The 20,946-nt window shown below is 34.3% G+C and overlaps 2 protein-coding genes across 6 annotated transcripts in view; one reads left to right on the top strand and one right to left on the bottom strand.

Annotated features, from left to right (window-relative positions):
- LOC5569452 overlaps nt 1-20,946 on the top strand; it is a 202,386-nt gene that overhangs the window by 127,602 nt on the left and 53,838 nt on the right. The gene's annotated exons all lie outside the window — the stretch shown is intronic.
- Nucleotides 1-20,946, bottom strand: part of LOC5569455 (octopamine receptor 1) — a 47,924-nt gene that overhangs the window by 19,489 nt on the left and 7,489 nt on the right. The window contains exon 2 of the mRNA XM_001658496.3: nt 2,257-2,669. Coding sequence (XP_001658546.3) covers nt 2,257-2,551 — 295 coding nt within the window. The 5' untranslated portion in view covers nt 2,552-2,669. The remainder of the gene's footprint in view (nt 1-2,256; nt 2,670-20,946) is intronic.

Here is a 20,946-nt window from a genome sequence, read left to right as displayed (position 1 = left end):
TGCATGCCTATTATATTCATATTGGTCCTATGGAGGCGGTCCTAAAGTATAATACATATTATTAAGCATTCTTTGTGTTATTATTAATTGTATTAAATTGTGTGAGAAATATGAGAACCATTTTAACTTTGCCCCTCTGAATAAAATATTGAGGGGGCGAAATGTGCTTCGCTCCTCCAAAGTTGGTGCCTATGGACCAGTGCAAACATCTGCTCTCTCGTTTTTGCAAGAAAGTAAGATGCAGTGTTGCTACATTCCTATCTGGCTCAAAATCGTTTATAACTGTACCGAAGATTCCTAAAATCTGTATCTGAAATCTGTACCACGCTCAACACAATTTATTGAAAAAACCTATTATATTCAAGAAAATTTGAAAACCAAATATAGTTTTATTGCACTTAATACACTTTTAAATAAACTCAGGATTAGGAAGCATCATTTCAAAGGAAATAGTATGTATAAATAAATAATAGTTTTGCCAAAATATGTTCATAACTTCTTTTATCGATTGGATTTCTTACTAAAAATATTGTCGATTCCAAAAATTTTTACCTATCTGTACCTTTTCCTTAAAATCTGTAATCTGTACCGTACATAATCTGCACCAAAAACAATAAAAAAAACTGTACCTTCCCAGATAAATCTGTATGTTTGGCATCATTGGTAAGATGCAAACTTTACGGGCTATGAAAACCGGAGTTCCTCAATACAATTGATACTATCTGAAAAAGTCGAAGAAGTGATCTGTGACTGAGAATATGAAATACGATAAATTTTACATAAATAAGCGAGAACAATTCTCGGTGGAAAACTAGACGCATAAATCAAAAGTTATATCAGGTGTTCAAAGAAGCTAATGTTATTAAGCAAAATTAATACGGCACAAATGTGAAAGTGGAAATCAAAGTTGTTGAAATAATATTCAGTAGGGAATGTTTATCGTTTATCTAACAAAACATCAGTATTATATAAAAACATAATTTTGTAATCCGTTAAACTAAACTGCCCCTATTCATATGATTGTCCCATATGCTATAAGATTTCATATATTCATGAAGCAGTTATGCGAATATGGACAGTAAACTAAAACCAGCATGAAGAGCATAATGAGGCCAGTTTGTTGAATTTGATCAGTTGTAAATATTTCTAATTACTACAATAGTAACGAAAACATACACAGAGAAAAGTCTTGAAAGATTGGCATACCTTTTTCGATACTTGCTTGTCGAAAAAGAAGATTCGTGCTGGTTTCGACAACATAACATCAACAATGACACCATTGCTTGAATTCTGCTTTATTATTGGGTCAATTATATTTATTTTTTCTTTTTTTGTGTAGTTGAACTAAATGTACAAAATAGTAGAACCGAACATAGATATGATTGAATGAATTAAAATCAGTAAATAAATTGTCACCCAACACGCAGCAACAAAGATATTGTCATCTCCTATTATTGTTGAAACAATGTTATTCCGCAACCTCGAACCTTGAACAGAATATGACAAAGATCGATCACCACGTGCGCTGCGATTTTCTGAGCTTCGCATTGCAATTTTCGAGAACTTTCTCTGTGTTGGTAAACATTGGCCCATTATCGAACAGCATGCATACAACAAATTTGGTTTTGTATTTAAAAATGGTTAATCGCAAATAGAAAAGGTTGCAACAATGTTGTGTCCTGTGATTATCATGACAATTTTGCTTTTGATTGTATCCCAATCCTCAAAAGTATGGATAAACGGGTTGTGAGCGAGCTTGCTTTGTTGTTTGTATTTCGTCTGTTTTGATGACAATTTGATTCACTGATTTTAATACTTGGTTAGCTGAAATTCAATGTGAAACTGGACAATTCTTTTTTTTGTATACTAGTTGGACAGTTAGGACTAATTTTAGTTTGTTTTGTAGGTTGCTACTGAGTAATTTTAAGACCCAAGTAGAATTGAGGCAAACGTCAACATTATAATAACAGTATTCCCGAAATAAATCGACAAATCGAAAAAAGGTAGATACACATCTATTGTTTTTTTTAAACAGATTTTTCAGTTTAGAAATTTGGTCCAATTTTCCTTTCTTTTTATTTGCCTTAATGTGGATTATTATGTATTTCAAATAAATATTTCTTAAGATTCCTCCTAGGCTTTTTTATTGATCAAGAGGTGCAGAATGACCTCATGAATTTTTGATATTTTTTTTCCTATAATAACGGTCTAGCGGGGCACCGTGCCGGTTTATGCAAAGTTCGGTGTGCCACTTACCTTTTCGGAGAAGCAACAAACTGGACGTAACTACGGCCACGTTCATCACGATTATCAACGAGCCAAGCAACGGGATTAGGATGTCGTACAGTAGCAGTTGCGTCTGCTCGGCATTTGATAACATATTTTCCGACATCGGTACCGGTGCCGACAGGTCCCAGCTAGAGAGCATTTTGTCCGGTTCGTGGGAATATGGCTGCCTGTTGGAGCTTGTAGATCCGATTGACGATGGTGATTCCAAGTACAGGAAGTATCGCAACTGCCAGTAGTCTGGCGGCTGTGGTACATCTGTCATGGTTGGATGAAACGTTTTTACTTGCGGGGGTGGTGATGGTCGTCAATATTTGCAATTTATTTCGCGCTGCTAGAGTTTTCCGTGCGCTTCATTCCTGCAATGATCTGCAATCGTTAAACTGTAAATAAAAGAACAAGAAGGATTTTTTTCTTTTTGAAAATTGCAATGCTAATTGAATGGAAACTGGAGCTCGTTCAATAAACAATAAAACGCTCGGTTGCATTTCAAGCGGAGCTAACAGTTAGAGCTGCCGTCGACTCAGACGCCATTTGCACAAATATAATTTGTTTCCAATTAAAGTTTTTCAAACTTACCGGACCATCTAAAAAAGATTACTGTTGGTTTGAATCAATAACTGAGCAAATAATATACTTGCAAATAAGGGAATACAATACGCATTTTTTTATGTCGATACGAAACGAAATGATGCATGCGAATGTTAATAAATGCTGATGAAACGAAATTGGGATGTATTTCAATAAGCTCAACATAAAATCTAATGGGCCATAGAATTTTTTGAAACGGCTTTTCGATTTCATACATTCAAATTTTATGTTTAATTGTTTATACATAGCTTCTTCTTGTACATCATTACATAGCCAACAGTTTTAAAAAGATATTCATGTAATACCAGAGCAAGTTCTTTAATAGTTGCATTGATACAGGATGCCTGAGTTAGGGGTTTAAGCAAAATAAAAGGTTTAGTGTAAACACTAGATATATGTTAAATGAAATATACTGAATAGACGTAACATTTTTTACATTTCTTGTTGCACTTTTTCAATATTTTTGATAATTTTTCTTAAAGAGTAGTATTTGATCCTTCGACCATGTTGCTTGCTTCTGCGGGGGCGGGCGACGAGAGCAGGATCAAACAGGCCGCGCGTCGATTGTGTAGTGAAATGGAAAAGCACCGAGAATCATTACTAGTGTTTTATCTATTGATCGTGTCGCTTGCTCTTGCGGGGGCGAGTGATAAACACTTGTTCGGCGTACAATGCAATTATCGAATAACATCGCGGATCCGGTTAGGCGTGATTATATCATGGATCGCATCACCAAACATTGGTGACTCCCAGATCTGAACCTTATCCCACTAACCCAAAATTCTTTCCATGAAAACTGTGGAGATGCAGAGGTGATCTCGGTCTCTAGTAACAACGGTTGACGAACTAAATTTCCTTTCCTTCCCCGATGATCGTAAGGACGTGGCCGGCGCCGTTATTGACTTTTAGATTTTGAGCTCCCGATGTGTGCACATTGAGAATGGCAAGCTAATCCAAAGCCCCATTTAGTAGATCTCTGTGCAACTTCGATTGTTCTGGTCAATCACGGAGTAGCAACTACGAATCGTGCGGTCATCTATGCTTATGCTCTTGCTTATTATTGAATTAGTGAAAAAACTCATTATTCCGCTTTAGGCCCTATGTAATAGTTGGTCTCGAATACTTGTTTTTTTGAAAACAAAACATACAATTTGTATCACAATACTCATAAATATGACAATACTCAAACATATTTTATGCCGCTAGTCTATATGAGAATTGCCCATAGGGCAAGGTCGCCATGAAAATTTGTATTATAAGCTTTTGTTACATTTGGCTTGAATACCCTTTGTGTGGTTTTTTAATGTTAAAATTATGTCCAGCAGGATCCCTATGTACACAACTTAATCTGTCAAATTTATTTGATCCTCTTTCATCAGGACAACATGTCTGCTTTCTTGCTGAATATGAGATTATTATAAATTAAGTTGTTTGTAGCCTAAATGCTTCACTACAACTTCTCCATAGAACATAACATCAGAGCTACAATATTACAAATTAAAATCATGAAAAAAACTCATATACTATTTTTAGTAGTTATTCTTGAGTCGAAATGACCAATTTACAAACAGAAATATGGGTTTACTACACCGAAAACAAGAATAAAATCTACTGCATGTTTAAAAGCCGTTTCACAATGCTCAAATTGAAATGTTTAACTTCAAATTGAAACTAAATTCTGGAAGGCCTAATATTCTAGAAAACTGACATCTTCCTATAGGCTTTTCTTATTCATCATTCCATAGTCTGCACTCCTATTAGGAAAATCCTTGAAAAAAAAGAAATCAGTGCAAACACAAGGTATACGTTAAATTAACTATACGATTTTGTGATTATATTTTGTAAAGATCTTTTTAGGAAGATGGATCCCATTTGTATTTCAATGTTTCAGACAATTCAAGCGAAGAAAACCTCCCATGCCAAATCATGGAATCATGGTTCGAAAGCTTACCTGAAAAGCTCTTTAAAAAAAGTTCAAAATCGTACTTCAGTTCAGGTCAATGTGAAGACTACACTGAAAATAATATTTTTTTTTCTCATCAAAACTTTACACAACCCATACTTTTATGTCTACAGTTGTCCTAGGCTTAAATTTATTTTCGAGGGTAGTTTAGAATGTAAACCTAAGAATCGTGAATAATCTAGCTGCACATATTGTGTATTTCTTTCACTACTGGACTGCGAAGTGTGGCCTCACAAGTGCGAAAGCGTGAATAAAAGTGCGGGATTGCAACGAATCATGTTGGCGTCTTCAGAGCACTTATTCTATGATTTGCGAAGAATAAGTCCCCCGAAGACACCTACCCGATTTGATGCCATTGCACACTTTTATTAGCGTTTCCGCACTTGTAAAAACTTCTGCGATAGTCCAGTGGTGAAAGAAATGCACAGTATTTGAACTTTTTTCATTCTGGACTTATCGACTTTTTTAATATGTTTAACAAATTTCCCTTTATACAAGCTAATATCATACAGCCATTCCATGAAAAATCAATCTAGTGGGTCACCGAATTCCGTGAAAATTTGCTATTTTGTTCCTTATCCGAATTAAGAATACACGTGCTTTTGGATTTTTTTTATTAGGGTGACCATTAGGGTGCCAATGAAAATCGATTTTTCGAATTTCAAAAAATAGTAGGGCTCAAAAGTTTTGTCTCCTCGAAAAAAGTCCCCATGCAAAATTTGAGCTCAATCGGACTTCATTAAGTGGACTCCCAAAGCGGTCAAAGTTTGGCTTTTTTGACCCATGAAAAATCTCCAAGGTACATGAAATTTCCGAAATCGAAATTTTTTTTTGATGCCAGATGTCTTAGAAATGCATGAAACGTCGAGATCTGGTGTTATTTGAAATTTTTTTTTTTTTGAAAAAATCGACCTTTTGGGACTTTTTGAGTTTGGGGAGTGAATTGAATTTGAAATGAACGATTTGAATTCAATTGCTGAGAAATTCAAGACAATAGTATTGAAACATATCCTATATGATTGTTGGCCACTGAAAGCATATGATATGTGATATTTCATTAGGGTGGTCCTTTTTGTTAAAAAATAAAAAAAAAATAAAAAATAGAATTTCAATTGAATATTGAAGACAATAGTATTGGAACATCTCTCACATTATCGTAAGCCATTTTCTACATTTAATATGTGGTATTTTATTAGGGTGGTTCACTTATTTTCCATTCGGGTGGGCCTTTCTGTCGAAAAATCATAATTTGAATGGGATATTAAAAACAATAGTATTTTATCACCTCTTTCATCTTCGTACGGCATTTCCTTCATTAGATTCGTGATATTTTATTAGGGTGGCTCACTTATTTTCCATTGGTGTTTGCCGAAAATTAAAAAAAAATCAAGAAATTTTGAATTTGATCCTTTCTTTTTAGCACAATAGTATTTTAACACCTCTTTTATAATCGTAGGCCATTGTCTTCATTTTTGTTTAGAGAGGCTTTAAATTCCTCTGAATTCATGCGCCTCTAGTTCCATTTAATATGCGACATCATCGTAGGACACTGTTAACAAATTTCATTTGGGAGTTTCTCTCATTTTCCATTAGGGTGCATCATTTTTCGTACAGTTTGAAACCATGATTTCTCGCAAAAGACTCGTCCACTTTCCTTAATTATGATGTCATTGTAAAAATTTCAACCTTAATATCTACAAACCGAAAGATTATGGTGTGGACTACTACATAATATTTGCGTAATGTTCGACGAAAAATGTAAAGGTAACTTAGTTAACAACAAAAGAGTTGGGGACGGACCTGGTGTAGTGGTTAGAATACACGCCTCTCACGCCGAGGACCTGAGATCGAATCCCATCCCCGAGATAGTCACTGACAAAAAGTTGTAGTGACGACTTCCTTCGGAAGGGAAGTAAAGCCGTTGGTCCCGAGATGAACTAGCCTAGGGCTAAAAATCTCGTTAATAAAGATAAAAAAAAAACAAAAGAGTTTTCTAGAAAGCCTCTCATTGTTAGAAAGGTCCTTTTGAAAAGTTTTGCGTGATTTTCATTCGGAATGCAACACTTCACTAAGCTGAACCAGTTCGGAGTCCTCGTCTTATACAAAATCCGCTTGCTACTTCGTGATTTCAGATGCACTCATCTCAGAGATCAAGCATTGAGCCTCAGTGATCTTTCCAATTTAGTTTTGCGAATTCCGAAGGAAATTCTACAGAAAATTCTGAAGGAAATTCTAGAGGAAATACCGAAGGATATTCGAAAGGAAATTCCAACGGAAATTCCAGAGGGAATTACGAAGGAAATTCCAGAGGGTATTACGAAGGAAATTCCAGTGGAAATTCCGAAAGAAATTCCAGAGAAAGTTCCGAAGGAAATTCCAGACGAAATTTCTCAGGAAATTCCAGAGGAAATTTCGCAGGAAATTCTAGAAGAAATTCCGAAGAAAATTCCAGACGAAATTCCGAAAGAAATTCTAGAGAAAATTCTGAAGGAAATTCCAGAGAAAATCCCAAAAGAAATTCCAGAAAAAATTTCAAAGGAAATTCCAGAGATAATTTCGAACAATCTTCTAGGGGAAATACGGAAGGAAATTCCAAAGTAAATTCCGAATGAAATTCCAGAGGAAATTGCGAAGGAAATTCCAGAGGAAATTCCGAAGGTAATTCCAGAGGATATTCCGAAGGAAATGGCAGAGAAAATTCCGAAGGAAATACCGAAGGAAATTCCAGAGAAAATTCCGAAGGAAATACCGAAGAAAATTCCAGAGGAAACGAAAATTATAGAGGTACTTCCGAAGAAAATTCCGAAATAATTTCAAAGCTTCAAAAGAAATTCCAAATGAAATTCCGAATCAAATTTAGCATGAAGCTCCAAAAGGAATTCCGAAGAAAACTCCAGAAGAAATTCCGAAGCAAATTGCAAAGTAAATTTCGACGAAAATAACGTAGAAAATTCTAAATCAAATCCCGAAGGTAGCTCCAAAACAAATTCCAAACGAAATTCCAAAGCAAATCCCGAAAGAAATTCCAAAGCAAATTCAAAAGGAAATTCCAGAAAAATAAATCCGAATGGATTTTTGAAGGATGTTCCGAAGCAAATTCCAAAGAAAACTCGGACGAAAATTGCGCAGAAAATTCCAAATGAAATTCCGAAGCCAGCTTTAAAAGAAATTGCAAAGGAAATTTCATAAGAAATTTCAAAGGAACTTCCGAAGCGAATTCCAAAGGAAATTCCGAAGGCAATTCCAGAAGAAATTCCGAAAGAAATTCCAAAGGAAACGCCGAAGAAAATTTTGAAGAACTGAAGAAGGAAATTCCGAAAGTAATTCCAAAGAAATCCAAAATAACTTCCTGAAGCAATTTACTGATAGGAATTCATGAAGAAATTCCAAAGGAAATTCTGAAGTAAATGAGATATGAAGTTCCGAAGAATACAAAGGAATTTTAAAGGATACTCCTAAGAAAATTCCGAAAAAACAATACAAAGGAAATTCCAAAGTAAATTCCACGAAAATTCAACGGAAATTCCGATGAAAATTACGTAAAATAGTCCAAAGGAAAATTCCGTAAAAAATTCCAATCAAAACTTCTAAATAATATTTCGAAATCTCCATAGAAAATTCCAAAGGTTATTCCAAAGGAAATTCCGAGGAAACTCTATAACAAATTTGGAAGTAAACTTCAAACGAAATTCCGAAAAAAATTTCAAAGAGAATTTTGAAGGAAGTAATAAAGGAATTCCCAAGAAAATTTGATAAGTAGCCTCAAAGAAAACTGCAAAGGAATTTTAAAGGATACTCCTAAGGAAATTTCGACGGAAATTCCAAAGTTAATTCCGAAAAAGACTAAAAAAAAATCCAACGGAATTTCCGAAGCAAATTTCAGAGGAAATTTCGACGAAAATCCAAAGGAAATTCCGAAGAAAAATCTGTGGAAAATTCTAAAGGAATTTCCGAAAACTCCATAGGAAATTCCATAAAAAAATTCAAAGCAAATTCCGAATGAAATTCAAAAAGGAATTTCTAAGGAAATTTCGAAGAAAAGATCACAGCTCCAAAAGAAATTCCAAAGGAAACTTTGATGGAAACTTTCGAAAATACAAGGAAAATCCCGAAAAAAAATTAAAAAAAATGAATAAAATTGTAAAAGAAACTCTGAAGCACATTCCAAAGGACATTCCGACGACAATTCTCAAAAATATCCAAAGCATATTCAAAAGGGAATTTCTAAGGAAATTCCAAAGAATATTCCAAAGCAAATCCCGAAGCAAATTGCAATGAAAAAAGAAAACTCTGTAGAAATTCCAAAGAAAATTGTTAAGGAAATTTCTAAGAATATTCCGCAGTTATTTTCAAAGGTCCAAAAGAAATCCCAAATGAAATTCCGAAGAAAGCTCCAAAGAAAATTTCGAAGGAAATTCCAAAGTAAATTCCAATGCTTTGAAAGAAATTCCAAATAATATTTCGGATACAATTCTGAAGGAAGCTCCAAAGATAATAACACAGGAAATTCCGAAACAAACTCTAGAAGAAATTCGGAAGGAAACTCCAAAGCCAATTTTGAAGGAAACCCAAAAAGAAACTCCGAAGTAAATTTCGAAGAAAATTCCAATGAAAAGTTCAGAATGAAATTCCGGAGGACACTTCATAGGAAATACCACAGAAAATTCAAAAGGGCACTTCTTAAGATACCGAAGAAAATTCCACAGGATATTCCGAAGCAAATTCAGGATAAATTTCCGATTTTGATAAAAATTCCGTAGAAATAAGGAAATTTCGTAGAAAAGTCAAATAAAAAATTTTAAAAGGAATTTCGAAGGAAATTCCGATTAAAATTCTAAAGGAAACTCCAAAGAAAATTCCGTTGAAAACTCCATCGAAAAAATCCATATGAAATTCCGACGAAATTTCTAGAAGGAGCTTTGTTACATCTTTGAAGAATAAACGAGAACTGATTGTCAAAACTGGAATTGCCTACGTTGTCACAACCGAATCGCGTGTACTATAGCAAGCAGAAGGCAACGTACTTTTGTTTCGGGAATGAAGGAGCCCAAGGCTGAGAATTTTTTTTGAAAAAATAAACTAAACACTTTTGTTGCCCTTCATCGTTGCCCATCAAACTATTGTCATAATTTGAATACGTCAAAAATTATTTCATTTCTTTTCTATCTGTATTTTGATTATGGCAGTTAGAGTTGTGCTTCACTGAATTCATTGATGATTGTTATTGGAACGTTTTATTTTAACTATTCAAAAGAAACCCTTAATGAAAATAGCTTAACGAAGAGTTGCATGCCAATGAAGAATCATGATTCAAAACTATATAAACAAAGTTGATTTGTTAGATCTGTTGAGACTATTTTACAAATTAAATGATCACCCTTATGCAAAACTGAGGACAATAGCCCCAATGAAATATCACATATTATACGTTAACAGTGGCCTACGATGACATAGGAGATGTTTAATTACTCTTGTATTTACTATTCCATTCAAATACTCAATTTCTTTTTAAAGGACCACCGTAATGGAATATAAGTGAGCCTTCCCAATGAAATATCGCGAATCTATTGAAGGAAATGGCCTACGGTGATGGAAGAGGTGATAAAATACTATTGTTTTTAATATCCCATTCAAATTATGATTTTTCGACAGAAAGGCCCACCGTAATGGAAAATAAGTGAACCACCCTAATAAAATACCACATATTTAATGTAGAAAATGGCTTACGATAATGTGAGAGATGTTCCAATACTATTGTCCTCAATATTCAATTGAAATTCTATTTTTTATTTTTTTTTATTTTTTAACAAAAAGGACCACCCTAATGCAAAGTAAATGAACCACCCTAATGAAATATCACATATCATATGCTTTCAGTGGCCAACAATCATATAGGATATGTTTCAATACTATTGCCTTGAATTTCTCAGCAATTGAATTCAAATCGTTCATTTCAAATTCAATTCACTCCCCCAACTCAAAAATTTACTATGTCCCAAAAGGTCGATTTTTTCAAAAAAAAATTTTTTCAAACAACACCAGATCTCGACGTTTCATGCATTTCTAAGACATCTGGCATCAAAAAAAAATTTCGATTTCGGAAATTTCTTCCCCCCCTTTGGAGATTTTTCATGGGTCAAAAAAGCCAAACTTTGACCGCTTTGGGGGTCCACTTAATGAAGTCCGATTGAGCTCAAATTTTGCATGGGGACTTTTTTCGAGGAGACAAAACTTTTGAGCCCTACTATTTTTTGAAATTCGATGGCAACATTTTTCCCATACATTCCATTGGCACCCTACACGCAAACAAGTTTTGTTGTATAATCTACCGAATCCATGGTTGAATTAAGAACTGCACCAACGATTTTCAACCGACTACAAAAATCTGTTAAGTTTACTTTAATGGTAAAAATCACTGAGCAGTAAATGTGACCATGTCCATAGTAGCATCAACTACCAAGCATTGTATTTTAATCCGTGACACCCACCGTTTAACACAGTGTGGTCAAAACTACAATGCGAAACTTGTCAAATTACGAATGTTTCTAGTCAGAAAAACTGCAACTGTAGTTAAATAAACCGAATATATTTTCTTGTGTAGTGATGTTGACTATGTTTTGGTAAAGTTGACAGAATAATGTAGTCGGTTGAAAATCGTTGGTGCAATTCTTAATTTTATCATGGATTCAGTAATTTCAACAATAAAATTCATTTCAGTGTAGTGACCATTTCTAAAATAGTGTGAGCAGAAAAATCGTGATATTGCAATTTTTTTTTGAACCGTTTGACCGATTTTCAATTTTCTTGGACTAAAGCCTAAAGCTAAAGATTTTGACTTTTCAAGCAAAATATAAAATTTCACAAACATTGTTTCTTTACGTAAAAATAAATAATAATTTCCATTTTTTCGTGTCTTGAAGGCTGTTCTCATTTTTTTCTTGAAAGTTTAGTAAATTTTACGTTAACTATCAAATTTTCAGCGATGTATGTTTTTTTTATTTTTTGAGATATATTGTTTTTGAAATAAAAAAAAAAACAGTCATTTTTCATCATATCGTATCGTATCATTGTAGGTCTCAGCGGAATAGATTTTTTATTAAAAAAAACATAACTTTTGAACAGCTCAACAAATTTTCAATCTTTTTTATGTAATAAAAGCGCAAGATTTCAAATTTTCAGAAAAAAAAATATAAAACTTAAAAAAAATCAAAGGTAAAACTATAAAAAACTCCTAAAAAAAACTAGAATTTTTACATTTTTTCATGTAAAAAAAGCTTTTTTATATTTTTTTCTGAGATGTTAAGCTTTTATTTCGTAAAAAATACAGTACTGGACAGAATAAAGTACGCATTGGCCATTTCCCCATACAAAATGATCAAGTTTGGAGATCTGAATCTCAGCTTTTAGTGTTTCGATTGATCTGAAATTTTCACCACAGCCTAGATATAACATAGATTTTACTCAATTAAAATATCACTGCATTTGAAACACAATCTTTTAAATTATTGAAAATCTCTCAATTTGCAAAAAAATGCAAAATTTAATTTTGAAAACAATCAGTTTTACCGAAAAATGATGTTCTGCAAATTTGCGTGTCTTAACAAATTGTACATTTTTGCAGAAGGACATATTGCTCTAAATATTTTCATTTAAAAAATATTTTTACTTTAAAATTTTGTCATTTTTATGAAAATTTGAGATTTGCGATAACTTAAAAGTTCGTTAATGAAAAACTATGAATTTCTAGCCTAGCAAATTTGAGGTTACTTTCAAGCTGCAGTGAAAATTTCAGGTCAATCGGACAACTAGAAACCGAGATATAAGACTCCAAACTTGATCATTTTGTATGGAAAAACGGCCAATGCGTACTTTATTCTGTCCAGTACTGTAGATTGGAAATTTGTTTAGCTGTTCAAAAGCTATGATTTTTTTTTTAAATAAGAGATCTATTCCGCTGATTATCAGTCGAGTATTCACGCAAAGCTATGGAAATCGCTTGCTTAGATCAAAACTATACCAGAAACTAGTAAAAGCACACCGCATATTTCTCACATGTTATACTAGGTATGCTGTTCCGCTCAAGATAAGTAATAAAATCTGCGGAAGAAATGGTCAAGAATTTTTCTACAGTGAGATCCATTTGAATTGACATTTCTTTTCCACTGCGTACTGCGATCAAAGAAAAATGATTTTCTTGAGAATTTCTTGCAAGAAATTTCCCACGCATCGAGATAGGCGTTTACTTTTTTGTTGAAGTGCATACTTCCCATTAAGCAGACAAAAATGCAATTAAACTAATATAAATTAACTAAAGAGAGAAACGAAGACTCTTAGTTAAATGAAAAAAAGTTCTGCAGAAAGAATGACATGTTGACATGCTTTTTCCCATTTTTGATCAATGCTTATTTAATTTTACTACTGATTGTAGTATAAACGATCTATCTGGCTAAGCCAGATATATCTCCATTGAGAAGGAAGATACCTAAAGCCAATAGAAATATTAATAGTAGAACGCTAAAGGCGCTGTTCTCACAAAACCGAATTAGTTTATTATCACCCTTAACTGTATATTTTCATTGTTTGTTCGATGCCATGTTGTAGTGGATGATTTTTAAATTTATTTGACACTTTGAGGACCGGTACTCAAACTGTTAGTGCGTGGCAAACTAGATGTTGGTAACACGAACAGTAGCGACATTAGCATTCTCAGGTTAATGCTTCTACTCTAAAGCCTGATTCGCTGCTGACAAGTAATTTCTTGGCCTATCTTGATGCATGGGAAATTCCTGCAAGGAATCGATTAAGAAAGCACCTTTTTCTGATCGCAGTACGCAGTTGAAAAGAAGTGTCCGTTCAAACGGGAGTCGCTGTAGAAAATTTCTGCAAGGAATTGGCAGGAAATTCCTTTAGCGATTCCTTTTCAACAGCAAATCATGCTTAAAGGTGTATTTACACACAGTATAAGACAAAACATTTGCAACTTTTCCGATTTTCTATACAAAATGGTCAACTTTAGAGGGTTAGATCTGAGTCATTTATGGATCAACTTGAATGGAATTTTTAAAGTACTTGCATTTACATACATTTTTCAGTGATTTTTCTTATAACGAGTTTAATATCAATAACCATTTAACTAAAGAGAACTTTTTGACATTTTTTCACAGTTGACATAGCTAAACAAATTTAAGGACTAGTTTTATGGTACCTGCAGCAAAGTTGTAGATTTTGACACGATGGACAAGTTTGCTTCAAGCAGTTTTTGTGTAGGGTGGTAAAATTTTCAGATAAATTGTTTTGAATTTTCGTCTTTAGTAAAATTGTTATTACTTTTGAACTCGTGATTGGAAAAAAATATTCAAAATTGCATGTTAGAATAACGATATTTTTGATGTTCTGTGAAAATTTCATTAAAATTGGTCCATAAATAACTGAGATCTAGCTTACCAAAGTTGATAATTTTGTATGGAAAGTCTAAAAAGTTGCATATGTTTTGTCCAATACTATATATTAGTTACGGATTTAAAATACTCCAATTGACATACATGGTCACAGTAGATGAGAAAAATAAAATATATGCAGTGTGCTTTCGATTAAAATTATCTCGTAAGGATTAGAGAACTACTATTTCATATACAGTCATCGCTCCCTCACTCGATATTCCGTACGTCTATATCGAACCATAGCAAAAGTTGATTTTTTTATGGATACCTTGATGGTCCCTTGGATCGCATTTTCACTGGTTTTGTGTACTATACTTATACCTATACTATACTCGATACCTGTAACTCGAGGGCCTCTTCAATATCGAGTCAAGGAGAGTTGACTGTATGACATGTTTTGATCAATGATTTCAACGTCGAGTATATTGAACATTTGAAATGACAAATGACAAGAGCTTTTTTTCTGATATTTTTTATACACGGATGATCCGAGTTATTTGATTAATCACATTATTTTAACCAACAAGGAACATACGAAATGTCAAAACATATATTTTATAATATTTTCAATTTTGAATAAGTTCCATAACCAAGGTATGGTCATACATTCATATAACTTAATTCGACTTTTAAGAATACTTCATTAAAACTAACAAGGAACAAAGAAACATACCAGAACCCACTGGGACAGAGCTTGCTTCTCAGCTTGGTGTTCTTATGAGCACTACCACAGTTATTTACTGAGAGCTTACTATGCCATGACCATTTTTCATGTGTATATCGTGTGGCAGGTACGAAGATACTCTATGCCCTGGGAAGTCGAGAAAATTTCCAACCCGAAAAGATCCTCGACCGGTGGGATTCAAACCCAAGACCCTCAGCTTGGTCTTGCTGAATAGCTGTGCGTTTACCGCTACGGCTATCTGAGCTCCCCAATATGTAAGAATACTTAATTTCAATTTATATGAATTATTAGGTTTTTTTTTTAATATGGAAATTTAACAGATGTTCCAGGTTTCAATATGTAAGAATACTTCATTTTAAACAAGGAACATATGAATTATCAGGTTTTTTTAATATGGAAAATTTTACAGATGTTCAAGGTTAGTTCCGGAACCATAAAATGGCCATGATGGTCAAACATTCAGATTACTAAATACGAATTATACGAATACTTCTTTCTAATGAACAAGAGACAAAGGAACTATCAGATTTTTTTTCAGTATTTCCAATTTTATGGATGTTCCGGGTTAGTTTCAGGAACCATAAAATGGTCATAGTGGTGAAACATTCAGATTACTAAATCCGACTTTTAAGAATACTTCTCTCTTATCAACAAGACATTAAGGGACTATCAGAACATTTGTTTTTTTTTTTCAATATTTACAATTTAACGGATGTTCCGGGTTAGTGGCCGTAATGGTCAAACATTCATATCACTTAATCCGCAATGTAAGAATATTTTCGTAAGCTGCTTCGCAACAAAACGTAATCATGACATTTATTTCAGTTGCCGTAAGGAACTAAGGATGGTTCCAGGGCTCTAGGTGGCCAGGGCGAAGTCTCTGATCAATGGGACCGCCGCCAATCGATTCAGCAGCCTTTTTCCGTTAGTGTAGAACTAGCCCTCGTGCGTTAAAATACACTCAAATAAAGATATAAAAAAAAAAAAAAAAAAAAAAAGCCTTTTTCCGATCTAGAATGGTCAAAATTATTTCCTGAAACCGTTACCCAGCTGAGATATTGCATTTAGTCGTGTTTTCAATAAATGCAATCCAAAGGCTTCTAGTTTAATATGCTGGAACAAGTGGACCAATTTATTCCCGATGGCCAGAGTTATTCTGGGGTTCTCCTGGGTCAGCTCGGGTAAAAATTCGATTAACTTTCTTTTCTGAACAGTTTAACCATAGTGAATAGTATTTGAACACCTCTAATTAAAAAAAACGGAAATAATGTATTCTTGGCTAATATTGTGATATCGTGGGGCAACCGATTGCGGTCAAGGTTACTTTACGGTCCTACGGTAGATCCGGAACATTCGTAAAGTGTCTCTAAGTTGTTTGAATTTAAATACTTTACTACTTCAGGACTAAGTGATGTGTTGTCAATTCAAAGAATACTGGGTCATTAACAATTTCGTTTTGTATGTTCATTTGTTTTATCTGTATTGCATATCTTATACCGTGATCGTTATTTTTGTTCATTGTCCAAACTATCACGGTCGTCATTTGACATTCAGTTTTGATAAACTTTAATAAATTAAACCACTTTTAGTCACAAACTAAAATAGGATCGTCAATAAAAAATAGTAAAACTTCATCGGACAAACAATTGTTCCATTTCCGGTCGGAATTTTTATTGCTTTGCACATGAAAAAAAAAGTCAACTTTCATCCCAAATGTATACCCATAGAAATTTGATAATTGTTTTCAACTTTTGTTTCCCATCCTCAGCTGTATAATATAACCTCCTCTAGAGGGTGGTAATCAGAAGCAGAAGTCATTTTCTATCTGCCATCAACCATTGCCCATTTTCATTCCTACGCCGATGTGGTGGGTTGAGTTGGGGCTGAAACGAACGGAAGACTGGAAAAGGAAAGTAGAATTTCCTAACTAAAACAAACTGATGATGATGTTTTCAAATGCACTCATCGCCACCACCACCTACACTATTCATTGTTGGCTGCACTAGGTATTGCATGTATTATATAGATAGAGAGTACAATCAAAGCCATGCCTCCTCCATTCCTGGACGAAAATAAAGGCAATCGAAATGGAACATCAACTATTCAGATTTTTTTACTTTTATAAATGAAAGCGTGAGAGGGATGAAGAAAGCACTTACTAATTGATGACTAACAAAATGCTACACTTCAATTTCCGTTTTTTAATGGGAGAAAGCTGGATGTAGTTTATTTTGGAAAATCATTTTATGTTAATTGAGTTAGGGAATCTCTAAAACATTAAAAATATGTTTTGCGATAAGTTTTATTTAATTGATATTAGACAATAAACATTCAATTTCCAAACATGAACCTGAATAGCATTAAATCATATGGTAATACATAAAAAAATTAAGTTTTTTTTTTCACAAATAAAAAATCAAAGCATATCAGCATACCATGCTGAGGGTCGGGCGTCTATCGGTAGAGAATATTTCTTGGTTGGGTATTTTCCCGACTACCCAAAGTTTAGAGTATCTTTGTGGTTGCCACACTATATACGAATGCAAAAATGGTCAAATGGCAAAAAAAGATTTTAGTCAATAACTGTGAAAGTGCTCATAAGAGAACTAAGTAGAGAAGCATGCTCTGTCTCAGTTGGAAAATAACACCAGAAAAATGAGGAGAGGAAAGGTTAGCATATTGTGTCTATTTTCCCTTCCTAGTGCATCCTAAGTTGTTACATGTTCTCGAAAACACTTTGTGGTAAGCCAATCGACTCAGCTGTTCCTGTCTTTCTCCTGTGAATAGGCTCCTTAAGCCTGTACCAAACAATTGAGCTTACGTTATTCTTTTGTTTTTTTTTTTTAACTAAACCACACCCCTGGTTTTAACTAAGATTTAGGGGGAAATAATATTTTCCATTCCAGTGCAAAAGTTAACAACATATTACATTTCATTTGCCGTAGCAGTTCAGTTTTTTTACAGGTGAGTTGATTTCACCTGCTTATAAGAGAAAAAAAAAGTTTTTAATATACTTAACCTAACTTAACCTAAACATATAACGCATTAATCGTGGCAATAGAAGATTGTAACGATTTTTGCCTGAAATTATTAATGATTGTATTTGACATTTGTTCCAATGTTTCAACATTGGATATTCAATGTAACTCATTGGTACTATACCAGGGAGGAAGCTTCAGAATCATTTTCAAAATTTTATTTTGAATTCTCTGCAGAGCTTTCTTCCTGGTATTACAACAGCTAGTCCATATTTATACAGCATACAACATGGCTGGCCTGAAAATTTGTTTGAATATCAACAGCATGTTCTTAAGACAAAGTTTTGATTTTCTATTAATAAGGGGATAGAGACATATTACATATTTATTACATTTGGCTTGAATGCCCTCAATGTGATTTTTGAAAGTTAAATTCTTATCTATCATGAGCCCTAGATACTTAACTTCATCTGACCAATTTATTGCAACCCCTCTCATCGTGACAACATGTCTACTTGAAGGTTTCAAATAAAGAGATTTTGGTTTATGTGGGAATATTATTAGTTGAGTTTTGGAAGCATTAGGAGAAATCTTCCATTTTTGTAAGTATGAAGAAAAAATATCCAAACATTTTTGCAATCGACTACAGATGACACGCAGGCTTCGTCCTTTGGCGGAGAGGCCTGTGTCATCCGCAAACAAAGATTTTTGACATCCCTGAGGTAGCTCAGGTAAGTCAGATGTGAGCGGCTAAATGCTTGGTAACACTAACCGCACGGCCGCGAAGCCCACAGCGAAGTGAACGTCAAAGATGATGAAAAGTGTCAAGGTAGAAGTTCAAACGTTTTTTTTTTAAATAAAATTTGATTGAAATTGTGAGTCAACTGTTATTCTAGCGAAAGAAATTGACAAAACAGTTGCAAGAATACGCTCTATCGTGCTATCAAATCAAAACTAAATTTCATCAACAATTTTAGAACCCTATTGCACTCGTATTGGAAAATGATAGCAATGGAGGTTGGTCGACAAGTTCCAACTGTATTTTGGCAGGTGACTTCGAGAGTGAATGTGGTTTGTTGATTAACTCGAGTCCTTTTGGCCCCGCTCTCTCTCTTCCTCTCTTACAATAATGGCTATCGTTTGCAAGTAGGTCAGCAAAAGGGTCTGCCTCAGTAGTGATGACTGAATCGATGTTTCTCAATTGATTTGTGCAGCTTTCCCATGAGTGTGAATAATGGGAAACTTTGTGTTCGATTGAGTTATTGTGGTTCTGTGCCACACCGGACTTGTGCTTCGGAGCTTTTCAGTTCTCGGAAACATCAAATGGGTTTCCCTCATCTTGCGGGAAGGTACTTTACAAGTTCAAATGTGACAGAGATTGTGTGATGGACATCTGTTGATTTGGGTGGTAGAAGGTACAATCAGAAGATTGTGCTGACTAGTGACACATATGCTAACGTAAATGGCAGGTTCATTGGGATTAAAGGTGTAAAGATTATATAATGGGCTTGACGAGGGTGATTTGTATAATTAGTAAGGTAGATGAACGGCAACGTTTTTCGTTGCCGTAATTCCCCACACAGAATCTCCAAAAATTCTATTTTTTCAATTAACGAACATTTGTGTAATAAATAGGTATATCTCTCAGCTAAACTTAAACCATGCTCATTCATAAGCTAATTTTCTTGCGTCGGATAACCGTACGAATCTTTTCAATTCGATTGAAAAAACCAAAGTGAATTCCTATTTCAATGTTGTCGCAGGTAATTTCAGCTTTACATCTTCAAATTTCGCTCATGAATTTTGACGTCGAATGATACAATCAGGCAGGTAATTTTATTGAACTTGATCTTACTCCAATTCTGTTCCAGTGTGTGTCGTCATGGCATTGAGCATACTTTATAATCTTGGCTACGTATCATTGATACCGATTGCATTAATCTTTTTTTGATTAACGCTAGGCCAAACGGTAGACACGTTATCAGGCCGTTTTGCACTGGCTGGTTCAAAATTTTCGATAACCAACAACGATTCAAGATAACGTGTTGTGGTGTCTTCTTTATCACCTTCAATGTAAACAATTGCTCCGTTTCGTGAGAAAGTTGCACATTTAGTGAATCATTGAGAATTCGTTCGTCGCTTATACAGGAGTGTCGCCAGTACTATGGGATTTGGCCTTTTTTACTTCACCAAACCTATGGAGCTATATGAATAACTGCGAACCGGTTGACTTTTCCAAAAATCTGAAAGGTTTTCGTTTTACTGCTTCGTTATACTGTGATAGTGCTCAAAGGAATACTAAGATGAGAAGCAGGTTCTGTCCCAGTTGAACGTAACGCCAAAAATAAAAATAATATACGATACAATTCAACGTTAATAGACTTAAGGGATGTAAGGAAAATCAGATTTGTTTAGATTAAGAAAAACCGTGAATACTTGAGCTATTCAAATTGTAATATTTTGGATACCAAAAGGCAATTTTACTGTTGGATGGATTAATCTAAACTTCTTTGGCATTCTTAATTTCGATATCGAGTTAGAGAACCATAGTAAAGTGGATGTCATGGCTAACTCAACTGAAATATATTGCCGTTTTATGGTCTTGAAATAAGCATTTGCTTACCCTTATCCCCCTACTAGCAATATTATAGTGGTTCTAAGACCGAAGCATTTTTTTTTTCAAAAATTACAATAAAAAATCCAGGTGGCATTTAGAGATGGGCAAAAAGAATCGGAGCCGGTCAAAAGATCCAGATCACTCAAAAGAACTAGTGATCTGTGGCTCTTTTTTGGCGAGAGTCGGTTCATTTGATCAGCATGGATCAGAAAAAAGCGACGAAAAAGAACGAACCGATTCTTTCCCCATATTCTCCTTCGTTCATTTCTCGGTTTAATTATTACGTCACACATGCAAGCATAGTTTTCTGCTGCGCAGTGCTCTCTGCGCGCTCAGCATAAACAGACGGCATTTGAAATGCCCGAAGTTACGGTCCCCTTGGGCGA

Source organism: Aedes aegypti, chromosome 1, assembly GCF_002204515.2.
Source record: "Aedes aegypti strain LVP_AGWG chromosome 1, AaegL5.0 Primary Assembly, whole genome shotgun sequence".
NCBI lineage: Eukaryota > Metazoa > Arthropoda > Insecta > Diptera > Culicidae > Aedes > Aedes aegypti.
Note: the sequence above shows the minus strand (reverse complement) of the source record. Positions and strands in the feature narration are given on the sequence as shown.